At 37.1% G+C, this 24,769-nt stretch overlaps 2 protein-coding genes across 2 annotated transcripts in view; one reads left to right on the forward strand and one right to left on the reverse strand.

Moving 5' to 3' along the window:
* The window catches only part of NECAB1 (N-terminal EF-hand calcium binding protein 1), a 57,261-nt gene extending 49,909 nt beyond the window's left edge, over window positions 1–7,352 (forward strand). The window contains exons 10-13 of the mRNA XM_008494737.2: window positions 111–223; window positions 2,278–2,355; window positions 3,328–3,419; window positions 7,324–7,352. Coding sequence (XP_008492959.1) covers window positions 111–223; window positions 2,278–2,355; window positions 3,328–3,419; window positions 7,324–7,352 — 312 coding nt within the window. The remainder of the gene's footprint in view (window positions 1–110; window positions 224–2,277; window positions 2,356–3,327; window positions 3,420–7,323) is intronic.
* Window positions 7,353–11,300: 3,948 nt separating this feature from the next.
* Window positions 11,301–23,799, reverse strand: C2H8orf88 (chromosome 2 C8orf88 homolog). The gene is made up of 5 exons (XM_030446226.1): window positions 23,721–23,799; window positions 22,851–22,921; window positions 16,841–16,928; window positions 13,848–13,954; window positions 11,301–11,339 (listed from the first exon to the last, which is right to left on the reverse strand). Exons 1-5 carry the CDS (start codon window positions 23,797–23,799, stop codon window positions 11,301–11,303), a joined length of 384 nt encoding a protein of 127 aa, XP_030302086.1.
* Window positions 23,800–24,769: the final 970 nt, after the last annotated feature.

Consider the following 24,769-nt stretch of genomic DNA (forward strand, 5'->3'; position numbering starts at 1 on the left):
GTTTTTTCTGATTATTGTTTTTTATTGGTTTATGATACACTATTCTGAGTTTAAAGTACAAGTAATGAAGAGGGTGATATGGCAGTAATATTGTTGTGTTTTTGTGCCAGCACATAATGATTGTCCAACGTCAAATGTCTGTGATAGAAGAAGAACTTGAGGGATTCCGGCTTGCTCTGAAGCAGTACGTGGAATCTGCTTCTGCTCAGGGTGGCTGCTTACAGTAAGTGTAATGCTATTTTCCCTGAGCTGAAGGAAGGAATAAGGTCTAATTTCTTGTGTAACTTAAGTGGAATTGGATTATTTATGAAGGGAGAACCTTTAACAACATAATTCCTGTCTAGAAAGCAGGCGTGCAAGACAAAGATTTTCGAAGACAACTAAAATCAGAAAGGGATGCTGAAGTATATACACAGAGGGAAGTGGTATCACAGAATATACTAACAATCTTTTAAGGATTCTCAGCTCTGTGTGTGATCAATTAATGACTTCTGGAAGCTCCCAGATTGACATTCTTTATTGGAAAACACATTTGTGCTCACCTGGCAAGCAACCAAATTAATTGTTTGCCAGTTCTCTGCTTGGAAGATTTCAAAATCTGCCTTCTAGGCTGTCATTTTAAAATTTTGATATATAATAATTAATGGGAAAAATAAAAAATTTTTTTTTTCAATGGAAGAGTGCATTTCTGCTTTCCTTCTTTTAGAATTAAATAAAACAGTAGAACTGGGTTAAGAATAAATTCTAGTAACTCACCACTGTACTGAATTTCTTAATTTAACATAAAAAGCTATGATCGTCCACACTACAGATCATTATGAATTAAATATTTTTATAATATTTTTAATAATGTATACACAATACAGAATCTTCCTATGGATTCAAAACTTCAAAGGCTGCCTGTCACGTCCCTGGTTTATAAGCTTTGTTGCTATGAGATCCTCCCACTTATGATCATATCAGTAGTGTTCACACAGGCCAGAAAAAGTAAGTTAAGCTGGAAGAAGAAAAGAGTGACCTGTTTGCAGTGGTTCACCAGTAAAGGCAGACTGATAGGGAAAATAAAACTTTCTTGTGCTGGAAAAAAATATCCCACAAAAAAAAAAAAAAAAAAAAAAAAACAAAAAACCCAAACAAAAAAAGAGAAGCCCCTCAGCACCCTTCCAAAAACAAATATCCAGCAGAACGCTGCAGCGATGCAAACCTGATGGGAGCGAGTTTATGTCAATTCCGGATACAACTTCTATGATGACAAAGTTCCTTTCCTAAATTTACAGTTTTTCGTTAAGTCTGTAATGCCACCTACTGGTTGGTTTTCACTGTGGGTGTTTCTGACATTGACGTTTTCCAGCTTCTTGATATTTATTTTACAAGGTACTTTCACATATAACGGGAGAAACCAAATAAATTATATAAATTATTTCTTACTACAATATAGGCTATGAGACCAATCTGTAAGTGCATCAGTAGTAAGATCCACAATCTCACACTTGGGCACTCAAGAAAAATATATCTATTTTATTTTCTATATATCCTATTTTTGTTTTATTTTATATATCTTTTTTTTTCCTATATCTATCTATCTGAAGTATATCTATTTTGTGCTCTAGATCTAAACATCAATTTGAAGACTCAACTATATAAGTAGTCTACATTCTAAAAAGCTTTAATGATCCAGATAATAAGTGGGATGATGAGTGATGTGTAATCAGCAGATAACCTGTGGGTAATTTTTTACACATGATAAATAGCTGAATAGTGTAAGAAAAGGAAATAGTATGCAAAATTATTTCAAAAGTTTATCTGCAGCAGACATCAGCCTGTCTGTCTTTCTACTCCATTAATATTTGCTTTCATAGGACCTAAACTATGCCACTTTGATGCAACTCTCATTCAAAAGGATGACTTCTCACAATGCAATTCTTCCATGAAAGAGCACAAGTTACTTTATAAATGTATTTGAGCTGTTGTCTGTGTGCAATACACTGTATTAGCTGATTTTCTCTGTACCACAGTGATTTGATTAATTTTCTGTATTACTGATAGTGTTTCTTTAGATAAATGACATTATTGGAGCAGTTAGAAAAATGAGTTTTATAAATAAAACTCCATCATAAGTGTAATAATATATCAATAAATAAAAAAGCCATATAATACTCTGGATTTTAAAAAAGCTCAGCTAATTTGGTTCTTATTCATAAGCAATTTGGAATAAGTTGCATATGTCCAATAACTGTGCTATGTTTGATTAAATTAGTTCTATCCTACAATTCTTAGTGTTTCTACACAGAAGCATCCAAGTGAAAGTCGCTTCATTCTTTATGAGTTCTGGGAGAACAGCAATGCCTGGAACAGGTGAGTTTGGGGAGTTTGGGTGTTTTTCTTATAATCAGAAAGTTTTGAAGGTTAGAGAGCAATAGTGTAGAAGCACTGAATACAAATTAAATACTGCTAATCAACCTCTTGCAAAATACATCACAACTAATACTTCAGAAAAATTGCTAAAGACAAAAATATCCTGAAACATATAAATAAAAATGTCAAGACACTTTGAACAAAAAAAAAAAAAAAAAAAAAAAAAAAGCCAGAAAGTGAATAGAGAAAGGTAAAGCATTAGATGGATATTAGTTGATCACAAAGAACGGGTCAACTGCAATATTACCACAGTTCAATGATAATGGATGAAACAGAAGTAGCCATTGAGTGAGACAGGAGGCAAACCATCCAGCAACACACTTAACCATGGCAAGCAACCATGGGGAGCTCTCCCACAGCTTCCCAAATCCACTTCACAAAATACCCATCTGGAAGATTCCCCTAATGTCTCTTTGGGACCCAAAATAGAAGTTTCAGTGATCAGAAGCTCTGAGTTACAACCTGCAGCAGACAGATGGCTAAAAAAATTAAGAATAAAATATTTTCCTTAATTATTTTTGCTCCTTATAGAAGACAGACAAACACTATGATCCTAAATATGTATACAGCAACTGGTCTGCAGGAAGACAGAAGTTTCTATGGTAGATATGTTTACTTTCAGAAAGATTCAAAACCACTGGTAACACACATAAGCTCATTTGGAACAAGAACTGTGTCACAACAAAGAGATAAGCAATCAGAATAACAGGCAACCATATAGAAGATACAGTGTGATTAATATAACATATGAGCACTTCACAGCTTATCTGGTCTCCTCTCCCCTTATCATAATTGTCTGTTTTGCAGCACAAAATTTGTCTACTATGGTATGTAATACTATGGTATTACATCTAACCCCTTTAAAATCCTTGTTCTATTCTTGTTTTGGTTTGTTTTTTTCAAATTATTTAGCCACCTTCAAATGAATTACAGCAAGACATTCCAAAGAAGTAACGTGGACTTCTTGGAAACTCCAGAGCTCATCACAACAATGCTGGTCCCTGGTAAATACCATTTTTTTGCAATATTTTGCTTGTTGCATGTGAAGAGTTCTGTTCTATTAATCTGTTCCATAAGCAAGACCACTGTATAACATCATCCTTAGTGAGACTTTCTATCCTAAAGGAGAATAAGACCCAAAATGCTTTATTTTAAATGAGTTATACTAGCATACACAAGCATATATTATTGAAGAAAATATCTAGAATAAACAACAATATTTATGATTAGTAAAATGGAGCTTGTTCTAGATTTAGAGGCAAAAAAAATATTTGCTGATGAAGACCACAACATAATTATATTTACTGACACCAGTATTTAATTACTAATAATTTATATTTACTAACCAATTCACTGTACATGCCTCCTGCTATGTTAAAATCAACTATTTTGAAAAAGCAGGGTGAAAAATTATTCCAAATTCCAAAATCCACTAATACTAATTAGTGCATAAGTATCTAATGCACTAATAAAGATGCATCAACTTTTTCAGAGAAATCATAGTTAAAATAGACATTGCCGGATGAAGCAAAGCAAGAGTCAATTCCACATTAGCAGAGAGAGGACAGCAAAATATTCATGATGGGCAACACAAATCAGCAAGTTTGCTGATGACACCAAGCTGGGGAGAAGTGTTGATCAGCTGGAAGGCAGGAGGGCTCTGCAGAGGGACCTGGACAGACTAGAGAGATGGGCTGACTCCAATGGGATGAGCTTCAACACGGCCAAGTGCCGGGTCCTGCACTTTGGCCACAACAACCCCATGCAGCACTACAGGCTGGGGACAGAGTGGCTGGAGAGCAGCCAGGCAGAAAGGGACCTGGGAGTCTGGATTGACAGGAAGCTGAACATGAGCCAGCAGTGTGCCCAGGTGGCCAAGAAGGCCAATGGCATCCTGGCATGTATCAGAAACAGCGTCACCAGCAGGTCCAAGGAGGTGATTCTGCCCCTGTACTCAGCCCTGGTTAAGGCCACACCTTGAGTACTGTGTTCAGTTCTGGGCCCCTCAGTTCAAGAAGGATATTGAGGTCCTCGAACAGGTCCAAAGGAGGGCAACCAAGCTGGTGAAGGGACTCGAACACAGATCCTATGAGGAGAGGCTGAGGGAGCTGGGGCTGTTCAGCCTGAAGAAGAGGAGGCTCAGGGGAGACCTCATTGCTCTCTACAACTACCTGAAAGGAAGATGGAGCCAGGTGGGGGTTGGTCTCTTTTCCCAGGCAACTCTCAGTAAGACAAGAGGGCATGGTCTTAAATTGTGCCGGGGGAAGTTCAGATTGAATATTAGAAAGAATTTTTTCACTGAAAGGGTGATCAGACATTGGAACGGGCTGCCTGGGGAGGTGGTGGACTCTTTGTCCCTGGAGACATTTAAAAAGCGACCCGATATGGCACTCAGTGCCATAGTCTAGTGACTGTGGCGGTAGTTGATCAAGGGTTGGACTCAATGATCTCTGAGGTCCCTTCCAACCCAGCCTATTCTGTGATTCTATGATTCTATGAAATCTACTACAATGAAACCCCAGTTTCTTCTATGGCTAAGTATACACTAAATTTAAATTAATGAAGACCTACCTAGTAGGAAAAAAAAGTCAATAATCCTTGGTGTTTCTCCTTAAAAGAAACCAGACTACATTTTCAGACCTCATGAGCCTGCTTTGAACAAAAAATTATATGCATGCCTGCAGTATGAGGAGATTGCACTTAATGAACCAAAAATCCCCTCAGATCTTGTATCTTACTGTGGAAATTGCTGGATGTAAAACAAATTAGGCCGTAAGAAACAATGCAGCCTTTCCCCAAACTTTGTGTCAAAGAGACAGACTGGTTATGACCCAGGAGTGTTCCAGAGGTGGTTTGTCTCCCAACTAAAGCACAATTAACATTTTAAAAAAAACGTAAACATCATTTGTAAATGCCTAAATATAGATGTGTCTGAAACTGGATTCAAAATGCTCATTAAAGCATGCACTCTGACTGCTAAGAAGGATTTCAGGCTGCAGCTCTCTATCCTGGCAGATGGTTGCCATGGAAACAGCAGTTCTCAACCTGCACTCCTTGCCAGGGGCGCAATGGCAAGTAATGAATTCACCATTTTTATTTTTTTTTTACAATTGTATAGATTATCTGTAATTTAGAAACCTGTGCAAATGTTTGAAGTTTTCTTTAATGGAACATACTCCCCATGTTTAATCTCTACAGGTCATATTTTTATTTGAAAATGTTCATGAAGTAAAAAATGATGGCTGCATTGTACCAGTACACTTTATGAAATAATATTAGGCACCATAAAGCAATACCATTGTAAAATCAGGAAAAAAACAAAACACAACCAGTCTGCAACTAACACATAGACTCCATTTTAAAAACAAAGTTATCCAAACACATCTACAGATTTTGACACATCTGGATAACCACGACTTGAAACATTTTTTAACTCATAATGAGAAGCTCATTCAAAGATTATAGTGCAGGAATCTTCACTCAGTTGATTAATCAAATTGAAAAAGATACACTTACCTGGCTAAGAACAATTCAGAAAGACATGGGATTTCAAGAGTGTTACCTCTAGTATTATCCTAAAGGAAATTCGTTTACCAACAGTTAACAGGAACCCCAACCTATTTCAGTCACCTGCACATCTGTTAATCAACTAAGTTGCTTCAGGCCAGTCTCCCAGTTCATCCTCAGTGAATAGAATCATAGAATCATAGAATTGGCTGGGTTGGAAGGGACCTTAGAGATCATCGAGTCCAACCCTTGAACCACCGTTGCGGTTGCGAATACCTGATCTTTAGATAAGATCTGGCCTTGATGACACTAGAGAACTTTTTGGTGAGGAAAACAAAAGCTCAGGGAAAACCATTTAATACTTATGATGCAATAACCCACGCAATAAACTGGTAAATTGGCATTTTTTGACCAGAATTCATTAATCCATGGATATATCAGAGACTACTCAGTTTTCATAACCCAAATTGAGGTAGGATTCTTTAGTATCTTCTAAACCTTCTTCAGTAATAACATCTTTTTTCATGAAAGTGGCATAAATAGAAGGATATATGGAAAACTTCACAGAAACAAGATTCGTTATGGAATTTAATCCTCAAACTGTGTAGAGCAAAACCTCCTGAGCTTAGAAAGACCCATCTCTAAGGGGACTTGGCATCTCACATAGAACCACAATTCCTTTCTTTCCTTTCTCTCTCCATAAATCTTGTGGATTTGCTCTGCAGAAGGTTCAGCTTCAAAAGGGCAGGGATTGTGGAGAAGTACAAATGTATTTCACTCCAGACCTGTCTATAATCTGGTGTTAATAAATCTTCTTTTATGGGAATGTCATTTTACAAGTTGTTCCATTCTCTCACTTTTGGGGCAAAATGCCCCAAAAGTCTTCATTTCTGGACTTACGCAAAAAACACCAGGTTTGAATAATGTCACCAGGATTTGCTTCATCCTGCAATGTCTATTTTAAATAATATTTCTCTGAAAAAGATGATGCATCTTTATTAGTTTGTATTAGAAACAGTAATTTGGAATAATTAGCCCAACCCAAGGTTTAGCTAAATACTGACACGTACCAGAACAAGATGGAGCATTCATGTGGTCTGGGATCTGGGATCTGGGCTCTTTTACACAACCACACCTATGAAATGTTACTGCTTCTTTGGATGTTATAAAAAAGAGACACAAATTCTTGTGCTAAAGCCACAAACCCCCCAGTTACACTCAGCTTGCCTGTCTTTCAAGTATTTCCCTGCCTGGAGAGGTTTTGTCCTTGAAAGCACTCAGCTTTCAAAGAAAGTGGTATTAGCTGCATTTATAAATGCACAGTTCTTTATATACATTATAGCTTTTTTATTTAGGATTTTTATGACAGATTTATGCTAACAAATAAATTCTCTCTTTCAGCCTCGTGGTGGGTCCTCAATAACAACTAGAAGCTGTGGTTTCAAGTAATGTTAATGTTGGATTGATTTGTATTACTGTAACATGCATCTAGCAGTGTACAGGTGTGCTGGGCTAGGAATTTATCATGTGATCCTGTTCATCATTATGGATGTGATTTTACATTTTACAATTTAGAAAACTGCACATAATTACCTCTTGTTCTCGTGACTAGGTTCAGTGAAATGATCCATGAAATAAGACAACTACATTAAGCTGTTTATTCTGTATATTTGGGCACAGAAAGGTGCATCTTGATTGGTATGAGTAAATATTTGTGAAAAGTTCTAGTCTTACGTAAATATACAGTTGTCACTTAATGCTGCTGTTCTCTCCTTTTAATGAAGAAACAGGTATGAACATCAGTGCACATTTTCATAAATGTCTTACACTTCAGAGAAGCTGAAACTCATTAGGAGAATAAATTCCCCACTTTGGAAAGTTTTAAGTCTCAGCTCTACGGGGTGGTGAGACATATCATATAAACAATAATATAAACAATAATATTAGAAGGGCTGGGCCAGATGATTCTTGAGGACCTTTCCAACCTGACATTATGATTCTAAGATTCTCTAAACACACGGACAACTTTTTGTTTCAATACAGAACTTCACTTATACAATAAATCTGCCCACAACAAGACAAGGCAGTACCATTCTCTCTTCACAGCCTCTAGTCCCTGCCCTTGCAAGAGAAAACCCATCTGCCTGTTAAGCTGCTTTCAATCCACAAATTTAATATTTCATAACTGATTTCCTTGGAACCCTGAAAAATATTTTCACTGGACCACGGGCAGCTCACTGAAAAGTCATTAGTGAAGCTGCTGTTAGAGCATAAATAGTCATAAGCCTGCAAGCAAAAAATACTTTTATCCCTAAGAAGTCTTGCTGTTGTCCCCTGAACCTGAGCAGCAGCTGTATCCTCCAGCTCAAGAATGAAAGGCAAGGGGCTGTTGTAACCTCACATCTCCATGACAGGTTGACAAGCTCTACATGCTGAATGACCACTCCCTTTACCTTGCACTCCCAGGTTATAAATGTACGCAAAATGTAACATGTAAGTCATACTCAATAAAATATCTTCACTGTGTCTATCTCTATTTTTACTTTAACTCAACCAGCACATTACCACATGTAATTAAAAGTAGGGAATTTACACTACAAATGAGCAATCTTAATGGCTGTTACTTTCCATACTCAATAAACCAGGACTGAGCTCAAGATTATGAAAGGTGTCACCTTTAGATATCTGCATGTAACAGCAGCTTAGCTCCCACTGTATCAATGGAATTCTGAGGCAGAATTAGTTTTCTAAATAAAGGCATTAATGTGCCTGAGGTGCTCTAAGGTACCTCCACTGGTCTCCAGCTCCCATGAGTTAGGCTGTGTATCATTTATGCCAGCAGCCATGCAGCTGCTTCAGATATCCTGCATGCCTCAGATGACACCAGATGCCCACCCTTAGGCAGTCCTAATTGCTTTTATTAAAAAGCCTTTGCCAATAAAGTCAAAGAAGCCTGGGTTCTCTAAGCAGATGTCAGAAAGTGATGCCTACATAACTAAATTTAGGTGCTCATGTTATAGGGACAAATCTCACCTTTAAATCATCTCACAGTAACTCAGCAAAAGTGAATGCTTTCAATATTGAATGCTTTTCAATATTCAATATTTCAATATTTCAATTTGGTCCTGGAGCAGGTCCAAAGGAGGGCAACCACGCTGGTGAAAGGACTCAAGCACAGACCCTGTGAGGAGAGGCTGAGGGAGCTGGGGGTATTCAGCCTGAAGAAGAGGTGGCTCAGGGGAGACCTCATCACTCTCTACAACTACCTGAAAGGAGGGTGTAGCCAGGTGGGGGTTGGTCTCTTTTGCCAGATGACTTTCAACAAGACAAGAGGGCACAGTCTTAAGTTGTGCCAGGGGAAGTTTAGGTTGGATATTAGAAAGAATTTCTTTACGGAGAGGGTGATCAAGCATTGGAATGGGCTGCCCAGGAAAGTAGTGGATTCTCCATCTCTGGAGATATTTAAAAAGAGACTGGATGTGGCACTCAGTGCCATGGTCTAGCAACCGCAATGGTGGTTCAAGGGTTGGACTTGATGATCTCTGAGGTCCCTTCCAACCCAGCCAATTCTATGATTCTATGATTCTATGAATATTTAGGTCCAAAGCTTTTCCATAGTGACATGATCCACCTACCTATCTGTTTGCTCTTAAAAACCCCACCCAAATAACCATATTAGACTCACAAATGAAAGATCAGTGCAAGTTCAAAGTTTAAAGCTTTCCTGTCTTTAGCAACGCAGGAGTAAAGCCACCCATATTACTGATGATCTGGATGAGTTTCTTCCTATGCCAAGATGTTGGTCTGGCGTATGCCTTTTCTTTTGTGACTGCTCTACTGGCAAGGGAAATACAGGAACATGTCAGTGCTGCAGAGTACACCCTTCAGTGAAGAATGACAACCTATACTGAGGCTTACAATGTTTTTCCTTTTCACTGGATAAACAATATCAAAATTATTCTTAAAATAACCCACTTTAGAACTTCATGTCAATTAGGAGGTGGTGGTGGTGGTAAAATTTCTAGTGGGTCATATGTCCTTTTAACATTTACTCTCCTTTACATATTTACTAGTAAACAAACCCTTTGATGAATGCTACACAAGAAAAAGTTTGAGAAGTTTCACTTGGGATTTTTGAGAACTACACACAGATACTGCCTTCAACATATACTGGAGAAAAAGATCCATAGGACTCATTCCAAAAAGCTCCTAGTGATTACAAAACTTACAAACAAAAAAAAGATTTCAGTTCTTTGTATCTATACTTGTAAACAGCATAAAAATAGAATTCACTTGGAAGCTTACTTTAATCAACAAACTTATGCTAAATTTAAAAACAACTGAATTCAAAGGAGTTTATTTGTGTAGTTCAGAGGAAGAAATCTAGTGTCTGCCAATTGCAAATTGAAAGTTTTCTGCCCTGTTGTGATTATGTTCAACACATTCTCATTTAGTTTCCATTATTGTTTGTGACAGAGGTTAAAAAATTGCCTTCAGTGTCTAAATGTAGGTCTGAATTCAGGTTTTGAAGGTAATTATATTCATACAAAATAGCTTCTTGATGCTTGTGAACTGAAGAATACTTTCAGGAAATACTCAAACTGCTACTTTCTCCTTCACTATTATTCTAATTAAAGAAAATTATGGAATTAACTCTCTCTTGCTATACCCATTTCCCACAAGATATAATCAGAATCAGTCTTTTTCTTCAATTTTGCCCATGACTTCCACATTTTAAAAATCAAGAAATCCTGAACAATTATTTACAAAGAACTGCAAGTAATGCAATACGTAGACAGTTCTCTTGTTCTGATCCATGATGAAAAAAGATTTCTTATTTCAGTGAAACCATTAGTAAAAAGAGACTGTACTTCGAAGGAAGGTGTAAATCCACAAAATATCAAGGAATCTCTTGTGCCAAGATGGAGATTTCAAATGAAGAAAGCAAGCAATCAACTGAAATTTTGGGGGAGGATAAGGAAGAAAAAAATCAAGACAGATGAGGACATACCCTAAGATATCTGGGATTTGACAGCCAGTATTTGCTGATCCATTACTACTGCTGAGGAAACAAGGTGAGAGCAAGCAAGAAGCCTCCTCAGTCAAGAAATAGTTTAGAATTTATGCTCAAACTCTAAGGCTATATATGTAACACAGACAAATCAAGGACAAAATTCTGTCACAGAAAAATGTATAATTATTTATTTTCACTGTAATTGTATCACAATTACAGGCATTATAAATTAAAGGTTTGAATTTTAAAGCATTCACAGGGTCCAACTTTCATCTGTAGGCACCCAAGAACCTTCAAAAATCTTCAAGATCTACATCATATGTAGCTCCTTCATTGATGGGTTTCTCATCTTATGAACAACCTTTCATTTCTTGCATATGTCAATAGAAGGGCTGCTCTTTTCCTGCAAGACAAACAAACCCCCACATTACTTCAGTTATAATGCATAATTTAAAGCATGTTGCCATGGATCTACTTATAACCCTTTTTTTTTAATAAAGCAAACAGTTCTACTTTGATTAATCATAGACACTTAATCTGAAATCTTCCTGGCAGACTTTATCAACAAAGTAACATTAGTTCACATGCTGAGCTGTGTGCAGGCAGGCCTGATCCCTACATCTCCAAAAAGCCCAGTGTCTTTAGGACAAAATCAACTTGTTCTGTTTCAGTGCAGAATGCTCTAACTCCGACATCCAGTCTCAGCAAGCAAGGTGTCACACAGAGCTGACAATTTAACATGACAGATTGACATCACCCTAGTGCACCGGAAAGAGCCTGAAAACACTGTCTTTTCTGAGTAAATTAGTTTTGAATTTGCCTTCACTCTTTATTTTATTTCAGGTGCCTTCTGAGATTACATGGTTAAGAATTATGAAATGCTTTTCACCTGATCTACGTAGTTTAAGCAGCATTAAGGAAAATATGTAAGGCTAAATCCCTATGTGAGATATTTGTCTCAGCCTATTTCACTTGAGATAAACCCTTTCCTGGACATAAAACTGGCTTTTTCAGTGTCACTGTTTTAAAAGGAGTTATACACCAACAAGCCCCACAGAGGCCTCTCCTATTTCCATATTGACTAACAGGATGTATTTCATGGAAGTCTCACAAGTAACATTTTCATAGAGATGCACCTAACTCAGAAGAGGAAATAATGAATGTCTTTGTCCCCTAAAATGTACATAGTGGAGGGCTTTTCTTTTAATTCTGAAGTGTGTTTTTATCACTCCTCATTCTTCAAATTCAGCATGCATCATTTCACACTAACATGTCAGACCTGGAAGTAAGATCCGTAACTTCATAGTTAAGTCTAAGGTATTCTCTAGCTAAGATTCAGATTCTCTTCTAATCACATATTCTTGTATTTTGATTCCTGCACAGAGAAACTTAATACCTCCAAGTTTTTTTCATAGAAAGTGACAGCTGGGTAGGGCACGTGTTCCACAAACATTTCTGTCTCACTAAACAGCACTAGGATTTGTCACACAGTTCATACACTTTAACTAATATTGGTCTTGGGCTACCAATGGTAATTTTTAACTCTTCTTTGCCAATAAGGAAACTACTAAGTGAAAAGCAAGCTGGTACAATGATGCTGGCATACAAAATACATCTAAAGACAATCCACATTCAAAGGGCTTATACATTAAATCTACATTAATACAACTTGAAAAAGACTCCCAGATGACTAGAAATATTTATGTTTATGCTTATATTTGTATTTGCATTCATATTTGTATTTATATTTTTATATGGTTCTATATAATTGTATATATAAAGCACCTATCACCATATTGATATTTTATAAACATCTATAAGCATATTGATAAACCACTCTTCAGTCAGCAAAACATTTATTCTAGTCAATTTAAAAAACATATAATCACTGGCCAACTTTCACTTGATGTGAAATGAACTTCTGAATCATGACTGGCACACTAACACTATCACCTTTATATACTAATGAGACCAATATACTTTTCAACACTGTCTCCAAGATCACACACTAAATTTACCACCTTTTGCTTTTTTTCTAATGAGAACAGGATTTTTTCTTTAGCTTCCTACTCAACCATCCACATTTTGTGCTTAAGACATGAGTAAAGACAGCTCAGGAATGTTATCCAAACAAAATATCCTGACTAATAAGGACTTTCAATTTACCCCTTTTGTAGCTCAACAGAATCAGAAAACTCAGAGTTTTTATCTATATGACAAGTTAATGGATGCAGGTGGAGGCATTCATATGTACGACTAACACAAAGCAGAAAAAAGACTTCAAAAGAAGGCCTCACAAACATCAAGATACTCTTATTTCTAAAAATACTATATATAACAGGTAACACTTATAACATCATCCTACGAAGATTTTCCAGCCCTAAAACAACCTCTTTTAAAACACACGCAAGCCATCTTGGCCTGCACAAGTGTTTACTATCCTACTTTCTTGCTACCCAAATTATTCCCAAGTTAGCCATGTCATGAGCAATTTTAGAGTTCATTTGTCCAGTGACTCCATTTTTGTGGGGGTCCCCCTTTGCCTATGAACATAACCATATCAAAGTACATATATTGTCAAAAACTGCTCCCTTTAGAAACTCAAGTGACAGAAAGGGGACGGGGAGAAGTTAAGAAATAAGAGTTTTGCCTTCCCTATCTGTAGGCAGGTTTTCAAACCAGTAATGCTTTTGTCTTGAGGACAAATATAACAAAGATGTAAAAAGTAAGATTAGGGATGGGCAATCACTGTCACATATTAGTTTAACTTTGTTTTTGGAAATAACAGAAATTTATAAATTTCAAAGCTGCCTCAATTGCAGCTACCACAGTGGTCATCTGGACACACTTCTCCAAGACAGGAGTTTTATTTCCACAAGAATTACACCCCAGGGGCCTCAAACTCACTTACTGGCTTTTCAAGTACAATTGGGTGATCAGGAAGAAACTCTGGCTTCTTCTGAGAGAGAGAAACACTTGAAAGTTTCAGAAGGAAATCTCTGCTGTATTTGATCCTTTCTGTGAATACACAAAAGTATAAAGCTTAACATTGCTGTTAAGGTATTAAGGTTAGGAATTCAGATAACATATTTGTTTTCTTACACAAGGATGATAACGCTGCATGTGGAATACAAAAATCAGTGTTATAAATATAAATAATATAAATTTAAGTCTGACCTTGCATCAGGACTATGTATAGTCGATTACAGAGCATTTAACTTTATCAAATTGACTTAGTAAATATGAAGGACTAATTCAAGCTAATAAGTGTTTCCTGCTTAAATACAAAAGAATATAAAAAAAGATGAATCCAGCCTTACACTGCAGATTCCCTGCATCTTGTTCTAATCAACAGAAACACTACAAACTGGTCTTACACCTGTAGGAGACTATCTGTTTCTAACTCACAGGAAAGGGCACGTTTCTGGGACAGATAACAAAAACTGAGTGACTCTCTTCTTGGGGATATTACTTTCCATAGGAAAAAGTAATTATGAGATCTGCTAGAGGTAAACTGGCAAACAGATTAATATCAATTAAATAGCTTTGAGGGTTTTTACACTGTATCAACAAGAGCTGTAGGCTTTGCTCCGGACATGCATATTATAATTCAAGTTTGTACCAATATCACTGCTCTAGCATGGCCTCAGATTACGTCTACACACGTCTATATTTTAAGCTGGTATTCTTAAACAAGAGCAGAAATAAAGAATTAGGCAAAGACAGGATAAACTTTATCTCTGCTCCTTGAGACAAAGAAGTTTGTTTCTTAAAGAACAACGGGCCTCTTCTAAGACTGTTACATAGTCACTGGATTGACTGATTCTCAGGCTGGAGGATGTTGACAAAAGAAGCCACAAAGTCCAAATACAAAGGGGATATTTTCCTGCCTTTAGCCACAAGTGACTGTAATAGCTTGCTGAACCTATGGCATGAGGATAACTTTAAAAAGTTTTAAAACTTTAACTTTAAAAAGAATACTTTAAAGAACACAAATGTACTGGAAAACTTACAGCTTGATTTTTTGATGATTTTTTTCCCTTGTTTAAAAACATATCAAGGTTACTACTATCCAGCGTAGGAAACACACAGACATGTTGGAGTAGGTGCAGAGGGGGGCCACAAAAATGATCAGGGATGCATCACTACTCCTATGAAGACGCACTGAGAGATTTGTTCAGCCCAGAGAAGACTCCAGGGAGACCTTACTGTGACCTTCCAATATTTAAAGCAGTGGTTTATAAAAAAGATGTGGTAAACTCTTTAGTTGTTTAGTTGTGATGGGACAAGGGGCAATGGTTTTAAACTGAAAGAGGGTTCAGACTAGATATAAGGAAGAGATTTTTTACAATAAGGATAGTGAAATACTGGAACAGCTTGCTCATAGAGATGGTTGGAGTGGGGTCTGAGCAACCTGATCTGGTTGAAGATGTCCCTGCCCAAGGTAGAGGGATTGAACTACATGATCTTTAAACCCAAACCATTCTGTAAGCCTAAGAGATAGCAAGGAAGTGACTAAGATAGCTGTAAAAAGAACTTAAGACCTGCAAAGACAGATAACTGAAGTCATACTACCACTGAACTGGTATCAAATGGAACTTATTATCTAGGACTTTAAGTACAACTGGCAATAAAATTGGAGTTCCAGTGGAACTTTCACAGTGCGATGGAGGAAAGGAAGTTAAAAAAAAGAGAGATTTATTTGTAGGCAGTAGCTGAATGACAGGCCCTATTAAATTGTGTTACTATGAAAGAAAGGATTACAACAACCAGCAAACAAACTGCCGAAACAAAAGCCGCTTGAAAACAAGTGTTCAAACAGGCCTGACATTATGGACAATTGTGGAGTAGACCCCACAGAAGTGAAAGACATCACAGAGCAATTAACCCCTAAAAAATGTCTATAGTGATGGCTTATACATGAGACTAGGATGTCATGAGAAGCCATACAACATCTGGTAGAACTGAATAGTGTCCACATCACAAGCATTAGGACAACATCAGAAAGCCACCACCCCATATAACTTGGTAAGAGTGACACCAAACTATATCTAAAGAACAGAATATTTTGCTATTTACCAAGATGAAGAATAAAAAAACCAAACCTGAGCATGAAAGGGGATACACGGAAGACTGCCTTTCAAGTCAGTAATACACAACAGAGAAGAATTACTGCTCAAAAACCTGAGTGAAGGTATCCTCAGACTGAGAAAAAACAGGAAAGGCTCAATAAAACTTAGCTTTTTCACTTCTCGAGTACTAAGACCAACAGCATAAATCAAGTCTCCAGATATTACTTCAGGACTGGAAATTACAAATGGAGATTTGAGACACACAATTACAGGACAACAGAAAAATCTGTCTCAATGAACTGATGACCTAAACCTGCATCATTGCTGCGACCTGCTTAAAAATAAAGAATTAGGAAGGAAGTAGAGCAGAGGAGACTGTGAGACTACATTTGGATGTAACGCAAACCTGTACTTCTACACACAGAAGCAAGTTACACACACAAAAAAAAGGATTTTATGTGAAGAAATATTTTTTATGCTCAAAGTTTGTTCTTCTTTGGGCTTTTTTGTGGGTTTCTTTGGTTTGGGTGTGTTTTTTGGTTTGTTTTTTTTTTTAAAAAAAAAAGAAGAAAAAAAAGACAGGTAGACTGTTATATACAAGCAAGCCTACAAGCAGAGGCTCCCCGCCTTATTTATGAGCAAGTTTTACACTTGAAGTGTTATGTGAAAAGCAGGAAGGTTCCATATTGCTCTCAAATTGTGGTGCAGAAGGAAGCCAAACTCTCACATCACTGGCTAGTCAGAAAAAATAATATGCAGCCTGCTTCTCTTCAAAGTTCAACTTGCATCCAGAACATACAATTCTGACACAAATCTCCATGCAATATTTTACCTCCTTTTTTTGCTTCTGATTCAGGCTGTTTTGGTTGACAGGGCAACATAGTTTGAGTTGAGATCTTCGCTTCAGTCTTTCCAGATAACTAGGGTGGAAAGAGTAATAATTTTTATTATGTATTTCACAAAATTAAGTTATGAAGTTTGTTTCCTTTAAACATATTAAAACATGGTTGTATGTTTCTAGATTTCTTTGTTAAAAGTAACAGTTCTAGCACAGTTTAAGTAATCAATTTTGCTTTCATCAGTCTCCAAGAACTTTGACAATTAATACTCTCTATGCATTAAGAAAACTGCATACTGTGCTTTTTCCTACTTCTTGATTTTAATCAGTCTTCTTTATAGAACAGAAACATATGCAAAAATTACACTGTAGTCAGAACTGTAGTTATTTATAACACCTGATGCATCTGTGAACAGGAATATGCACAATGTAAAATGTCTGAGAAGTTTAATTTAAACCTGGAGAATGCTTGTTACTACTGATAACATACAATAAACATACAATAATAAATACTATGATAACATTCAATACATTGAACATACAATAGTTCAATGACCTTAAAAGCAGTAAAGGTAGGCAGATTTGAGACAGTAATCATTTAGGCAGAATTTGAGTGTTACTGCTGGTTTTTGGGTACACCAGAATTATCTCTTCCTTTTATCTCACAAGCTGCAACACTGGGGAATAATAAAAGCAAGGAAGGACTTTCCTTAAGACTAGAGAGAGAGACTTGGGTTCTCTCACTTAGCAAAAGGTTTTATAAGCATCAAAATGCAAAATCTACAGCATAATGTTGAGTTCCTTCCAGTTGCCAAAACACTGAACTAAGGGTTTGGAGAAGTAGGAAAATTTTTTACCCTCAACAGTTCAGCTTGGCTCCCAAAACACTGAGGAATTTAAATCTCATTCTGAGACAGAATTATTACTTTTCCTGACAGGGTGGAGGCAGATGGAAGGACAGGAAGTACTGAAAATTTTGGGGAGCTCTTATCAAAGGCAGAAGAGATCTTATTTTCTGGACAATCTTTCATCGTGTGCTAAGATTAATGACTGCAAAATATTTCTAGCATATTATCCACATGGCTTTCATTTCCATTTTCTGCAGTTGAAATTTAATCATAGAATGGTCTGGGTTGGAAGGGACCTTAAAGATCATCTAGTTCCAACCTCTCTGTCACAGGCAGGGACACCACGAGGCCAGTTTTCTCAAAGCCCCATCCAGCAGGCCTCAAATACTCTCAGGGAGGAGACACAACTTCCCCAGGCAACCTGTACCACTGCTTCAGCACCCTCACAATAAATAATTTCTTCCTAGCATCTAGCCATAATCTACCATCTTAAAACAGTTGCCCTATTGCTACATGCCCCTGTAAAAAATCTCTCCTCTGCTTCCTTTAGGGCCCCTTTCAGGTATTAGGCCACTACCAGGTCTCCCTGAAGCCTTCTCTGCTCCAGGCTGAACAACCCCCAACTCCCTCAGCCTGTCTTCATAGCAGGTCCTCCAGCCCTCACACTGCTTTTACTGGACTCAATCCAAGGTCCATGTCTTTCCTGTGTCAGGGGCTCTAAAGCTGGATGCAGTACTCCATGTGGTGTCTCACCAGAATGGAGCAGAGGAGTAGCCCAGGATATAGTTGGCTTTCTGGGCTGGAGCTTTCCATCCAGCACTACCTGCAAGTCCTTCTCCAGAGTGCTCTAAATCCATTCCCTATCCAAACTGTATTTGTGCTGGTGATTGCCAAATCACGTGCAGGACATTGCACCTTACTGAACTTAATGAGGTTTGCACACAGCCACTTGTCAAGGTCCCCCTGGATGGCTTTCCTTCCCTCCAGCAAGTTGGCCACACCACACAGCTCATTGTTGTCAGCAAACCTGCTGAAGGTGCACTCAATCCAATCCTCCATGTCACCAGCAAAGATGCTAAAAACTCAGGTCTCAATACCAACCCCTGAGGAAGGTCATCTGTCTCTGATATCCACTTGGATTTCAAGCCACTGACCGCATGCAAACATCCATACAATTCCTTATCCACCAAGTGGTCCATCTGTCAAGTCCATGTCTAATCCATGCAGATGACATCAGCTGTTCTTCCCTTATCCTCCAACTCTGTAACCCCATCACAGAAGGCCACCATATCTATCAGGTATCTCATGTCTTAAGTGAAGCCATGGTGGCTCTCACCAGTCAACTTCTTGTTATTTATGTGCCTTATCAGTTTCCAGGAGGACCTGCTCCATGATCATGATGAGCACAGAGGTGAGACTAACTGGCCTGTAGTTCCCTGGGTCTTCCTTTTTCCCTTTTTAAAAATGGGGGGTTTGCTTCCCCTTTTCCTTTCAGCGGGACCTGTCATGACTTCTCAAATACGATGGACAATAGCTTAGCAACTTCATCCCCCAGTTCCCTCAGGACCCACAGAAGGATCTCATCAGACACCATGGACTTGGGCATCTCCAGGTTCCTTATATGGTCTTGAAAATGATCTTTTCCTACAGTGGGTGTTTCTTGATTCTCTCAGTTCCTACCTTCATCTTCTGTGGTGGATGGCAGTGAAGACTGAGGCAAAAAAGTCATCTGAGTACCTCAACTTTCTCCATACCCTGAGTAACCAGGTCTCCTGTTTCCTTGCAGAGAGGGCCTACATTTTCCCTAGTCTTCCTTTTCACACTGATGTATCTACAGAAGCTTTTCGTGTTGCCTTTGATGTCCCCGGTCAGATTTAATCAGGGCTCTACCTTTCCTAACCTGATCCCTGGCTGCTCACTTTCTCTACAGTCTTCCCATGGCAAAACTCCATGTTTTTGTTTCCATCCTCTGTAGGCTTCCCTTTTACATCCAAGTTTGTCCAGGAGCTCCTTGTTCATCAATGAAGGTCTCCTGGTAATTTTGCCTGAATTCCTGTTGGGATACATTGCTCCTGAGCTTGAAGGTGATCCTTGAATACTAACCACTTTTCTTGGGCTCGTCTTCACGCTAGGACATTATCTCAATGTTCTCTACCAAGCAGGTCCCTGAGGAGGCCAAAGTCTGCTCTCCTGAAGTCCAGTTTGCTGTGCACCCTCCTCACTGCCCTAAGTTAATTTATCTTATTCTGATTTGAATAAAACTTCTGGGGAAAAAAAATCTGAAAATTCTAAGGATTTCCGAGAACGAAGTTAACAGAGAACCATACTGCTAATTCCAACTACTTTGTTATGGTAAACTAGTCTTTGCATTTCTTGTCTATTCAAATGCTCCTTCCAAGTACAAACAAGGATTTAACACACGTTCAAATGTATGCGAGAAAAGATATGCATGATAAAGAATTTACAGCAATGTGCCAGACAACACCAGCACAGTATTTTTACATTTCTTCTTGCATCATCCCCCACCACATCATCCTGCCAACTACTTAATAATATCAAAGCTCTATTATGCTTGGGTTTCAGGCCAAAGCTTTACACTTGAATAATACCACTCACAATACTCATACATATTTCTAGCTGAAATCCATCTACAAAGAATGGAAACCATTATAAAGAGTATCTCTAGAACCGGGGATGTATTTCTCAAGCTCAAAATAATTTCTAACTGCTAGCTAAGAAGAATTAATTAAAACCAATACTAACTGATAGGGTCTTTTTCAGCCCCTCTTTACCTCAAATAGACCTGAGGTAGTGGACTCACCACTCCCCAAATCTTCTGGAAATTCTCTGGACACGATGAAAGAATAAAACGTATTATTTGCTTATTCAGTTAGGGCACAGCCTCTATTCAGGCACTTTCACTCTGAACATCAGTTTGGTGGAAATTCCCTAAAATTAAGACTAGCATGTTATATACAAGCACTATCACTGCACTCATTGTTAACAGTAGTTCTTTTTTCACTTCCTCCAAGACTTAACACTGGAAATTTCACACAGTAAGTCCCTCAGGTAGCAGTTTTAATACTGTAATACTATGAGATTTCTCAGAGCTGAATCTAACGCTCCTGATGTGCAATAGTAATGATTCTTTTTTTTCTGGCAGAGGTCTAAGAAGCTTTAGGTGTGCATACTAAATAATGCAGAGTAAAGCATTTTGGAGAATTTGGTTGACTGATTTTTCATCAGTTCTTTCACTGTTTTAAGAACCTTGTTTGTCAGAGTTGGGGTTTGGGGTTTCTTTTGTTGTTGTTTTTAAAGCCTACTTTAAAAAAAGAAAATCTATTTATAAGTTAGTGGCAAATACAATTTGCTTTTCTTTTTAAAATCTTGACCATTTACCAAGCTCTCCAAAAAGTAACTTGCATTTCCTTTATTCTGTCTTTACTAGACTGTTGCTACATAGACCATGACTGGTATAAAAAGTTTTCCTTTAGCAATAAGTCTTCTTAGTTTTCACCTTACAGTGAGTTTAGTGTTGTGATCATTTATCTTGTGTAAAAGGAAATATATTGGAGGAGGAAGAAAAGGAGAAAGCTATAATTAAAGTTTTATGAATGTACAGAGCACTCTTACTGTCTTGCCAAAAAAGCAGTAAGATTTAAAGCATCTGAAATACAATTACAATTTTGAGGCACAGATTCTTGAAGTGAAATACATGTATTATTCTAGGAATGGGGACATTAATTCACCATTATCAGGAGCCAAAGAGCAAACTGATAACACCACACAGCTTTCTCAGCTCTTCACTGATAACTATTTTAAAACACACAGATGTTTGGCCAAGATCCACTGAAGAGCAATAACGTACTACTTTGTATCATCAGATTTAGGTCTTGGTATCTGCAGAACAAGTCACGGAATGCTCCTTCTTGAAAAATATCATATGAAGCTGCTATGCCAGTCTTCAGGCCAATGCTGCCCATCAGCTAAAACCAACAAGTTCACAGGGTACTAATCAGCTGGTATTTGGAGGTACCCATGAAACTGCTGACAGTCAAAAGTATCAAAAAGCCTTCTCTGTGCCAAAGAATAAGAAAAAAACCACCCAAACCATCTATACTAACATCAAAGAAATGCATAACCTAGCTCCATGCAGCCAAATATTCATGAAACTGAGTACAACATTGTTGACCACAGGACTATTCTAAAGCAGAAGTCTGTTACTCTAAATACAGATTGCTCAAGAGACAATTAGAACTTAATTTCCTTATGAGTGATCAAGTTAAGGTGCCCAACATCTTGAATTTTAAAAGTTGAAGATAGCTTCCAGAAGCTCTGTACATAAAATTAAGGACAACACCATCATTCGACCTCTTAAAAAAAATGGATCCATAAAAAAAATCCATTAAAAAATGGATACTTGGCCTAACCACAAAAAAAAAAAAAAATCTGGAAGCTTCATATTACTATCAACAAAAAGCCAAATTCAAACTATGAACCATTAAGCATTCTAGTTGGACACTACAAACTTCTTTTTGCAGCAACCAGCTACAACCTAGCTTAAGTTTGAAAGACACACTGTACTATGTCTAAAACCAAGTATTTTTGGCAATTAAACACTACAGTGATTCTACTTTTTTGGATGCTATGATTCATTTATTGCTTGATCCAGCAGAGTCAATGGAGAAGAACTAGAGAATGCATGAGAACTGTTTATGTAGTTTTTTCATGATAGCTGTCTCAAATGAATTTGTGTAGCTGCTAACGTAACTAAAAAAAGATATTTCTTATGTTATTCTTTACACATAATAAGCAAGAACTGCATATGTATACATTAAGTTTAAAAATAGTTTTCTTAAATTCAGTGACAACTAAAGAAACACCACAGAGGCTTTTATAAGATTCTTACATGAGTAGCTCATAAGATTTTTTAGCTACTAGTGAATGCAAGTATCAGGAAAAGGCATTCCTGAAATTCATAGTTTTTAAAAAACATTTCTAACATTGCTGGTTTACAACATACAGATTCAAGGACACTCCTACCTGAAAATGGTTTATTTTCATTTGGTAACACAAGTGATCAGCTGAGCTTCAATTTATAGAACTCTAGAACACACTCCATCAACTTTGTAATCTACTATTTGCTTAATACTTACCCAGTCAACCTTACTCTGCAAACATACTTCAGCATTCCTAGGTAATTCAGTCTGAAAGTTTAATGCAATGGCTGATGCAGGTGAAGATAAGAGAAAACATTAAGAAAAAATATTTTAGATGGAATCCACATTTTTATTTTGTGTTGACACTAGAACATTACTGAGATTCAACTGCAAAAGAGATCATAAGAGCATTTACTCACACTTTAATAGCTCTGAATCACCATAGCATCATTTTTACATTTCTTCCATGAAAGTTAAACAAAGCAAAAATTTACGTTACTTAGTTCTGTCCACATTGTCACTGATGTCACTATTTCTCTGCCCACCAAAAATTTCTACTTTAGCAATAATAACAGCTGCAATACTGCACTATCTAGAAGGTATATAGACATTTAAATACAAGAAATACAAACCTGATACAACAACTACATGACTTTTTTATTAGGCTTTCTTAGGTTTGTTTTAAACTTGTATGAAGGCTAGGTAAGAACAGTGTGGTGTTGTATATCACAATTACAATAAAACCTAAATAATAATCTATTTGTTAGATTATATTTATGTTTTCAACAACATAAATCAACCAATCCAAGAGATTCAAATTTAACAGAAAAGCCTGATCCAGCTTTGGAAGCCAGAATTTCAGATACCAAGCTAGAAAAACACCACTAAAAAGAGTTTTATATAAACTTAAATTCAGATTTTTATCACAGAGATTATGTTGTAAGATCAACACACAATAGTTGTTTATCACTGTAGTCTGAAAAAAAGCATTAAAAACCCCATATCCAAGTCACCTTACACATCCTTATTTATTATAAGCAACTGAAGCCTTGGCAAAGTGGACAGTATCTTAGTCATGTTACTCACCTTGTTTAGAAGAGAGGTGATGCACAGGTCGTGCGGGCTGAAGGGATTTACCAATAAACTTTTTAGTTTCCTTTAACATTTTGAAGCTTCACACTTCAAAAAAGCAGCAGAAATCAATAGAGAGCATTTGGTTTCACATACAGATGTTAAGAGAGCAAAGTAGTCTACCCACCACTTACATATTGCATCTGACAAGAAGATAGACTATCTTTTAGTATTTGGGCAGGAAAAAGAAGAAAGACCTAATGCAGATGCTTTTGCAGATGACAGAATATGCCAGACAAAATTTGTGCATGGGCAGATTCAAACATCTGCCTCATTTCTTCTTCCAAATGAGCTATTCTAGTTTATTCTCAAAAAGATTTTTTTTCCTCTGTGTGTATCTGTACACTCAGAGAAAGCAGATGGCAACACATGATGGAAACAATGGTATTTTCTAACAGGTAATTTAATTCAATGCAAGTTTAAATAGTTAACATCACTGTACTGTTTACACTATGCTGGCTGCACAGGAGTTTCATTTATATATATATCTCCACATAAACTTGCATAATTGTTTTACAAAGTCTACTTTAGTTAAATGAAAATAGCTCTGTATCTTCCCACACAGTTTAGCTGCTATATGAGCACTGTAAATATGATGCTAAGCTGAAGCCTGCTAAAACACTGCTGGGACAACGAATTTCCCTAAGTAAACCATCAGTCTTTAATTATAACTTAACTAATAGTATCTGTATCTAAATTGTCCTTCCCACTCTCATCTCCCTTGTCAACTGGAAGATTTATTGATTTGAAGGAACTACTTTTTGTTTAGAGAACAAGAATAGCAACAAGAAAAGCAACAAGAATAACAACAATCAACATAATAATAATACTGAAATTCTTTTTTCTCTAGGACACATTTTTTTACAACAGTTCTTCCCTTGTATTACACAGATTCAAAGGAAACTATCATGCCTTCAAGAGGTAAAACTACATCATTTATTATACAGTTCCAGTATGGAATGGGAAAAGAGAAGTTAGGCTACTTAAAGTATGATCCAGTATCA

This window comes from Calypte anna, chromosome 2 (genome assembly GCF_003957555.1).
Source record: "Calypte anna isolate BGI_N300 chromosome 2, bCalAnn1_v1.p, whole genome shotgun sequence".
NCBI classification, from domain to species: domain Eukaryota; kingdom Metazoa; phylum Chordata; class Aves; order Apodiformes; family Trochilidae; genus Calypte; species Calypte anna.

Bases quoted from the DNA above. Each gene is read 5' to 3' on its own strand.
- C2H8orf88 (XM_030446226.1), bottom strand. From the start codon at position 23,799: ATGTTAAAGGAAACTAAAAAGTTTATTGGTAAATCCCTTCAGCCCGCA. The intron at 16,929-22,850 runs GTAAGTATTAAG...TTTCCACCCTAG, and splicing joins TGCAGAGTAAGGTTGACTGG to TTATCTGGAAAGACTGAAGC. The intron at 11,340-13,847 runs GTAAGTGAGTTT...TTTGTCTTGCAG, and splicing joins CAATTGTACTTGAAAAGCCA to GAAAAGAGCAGCCCTTCTAT.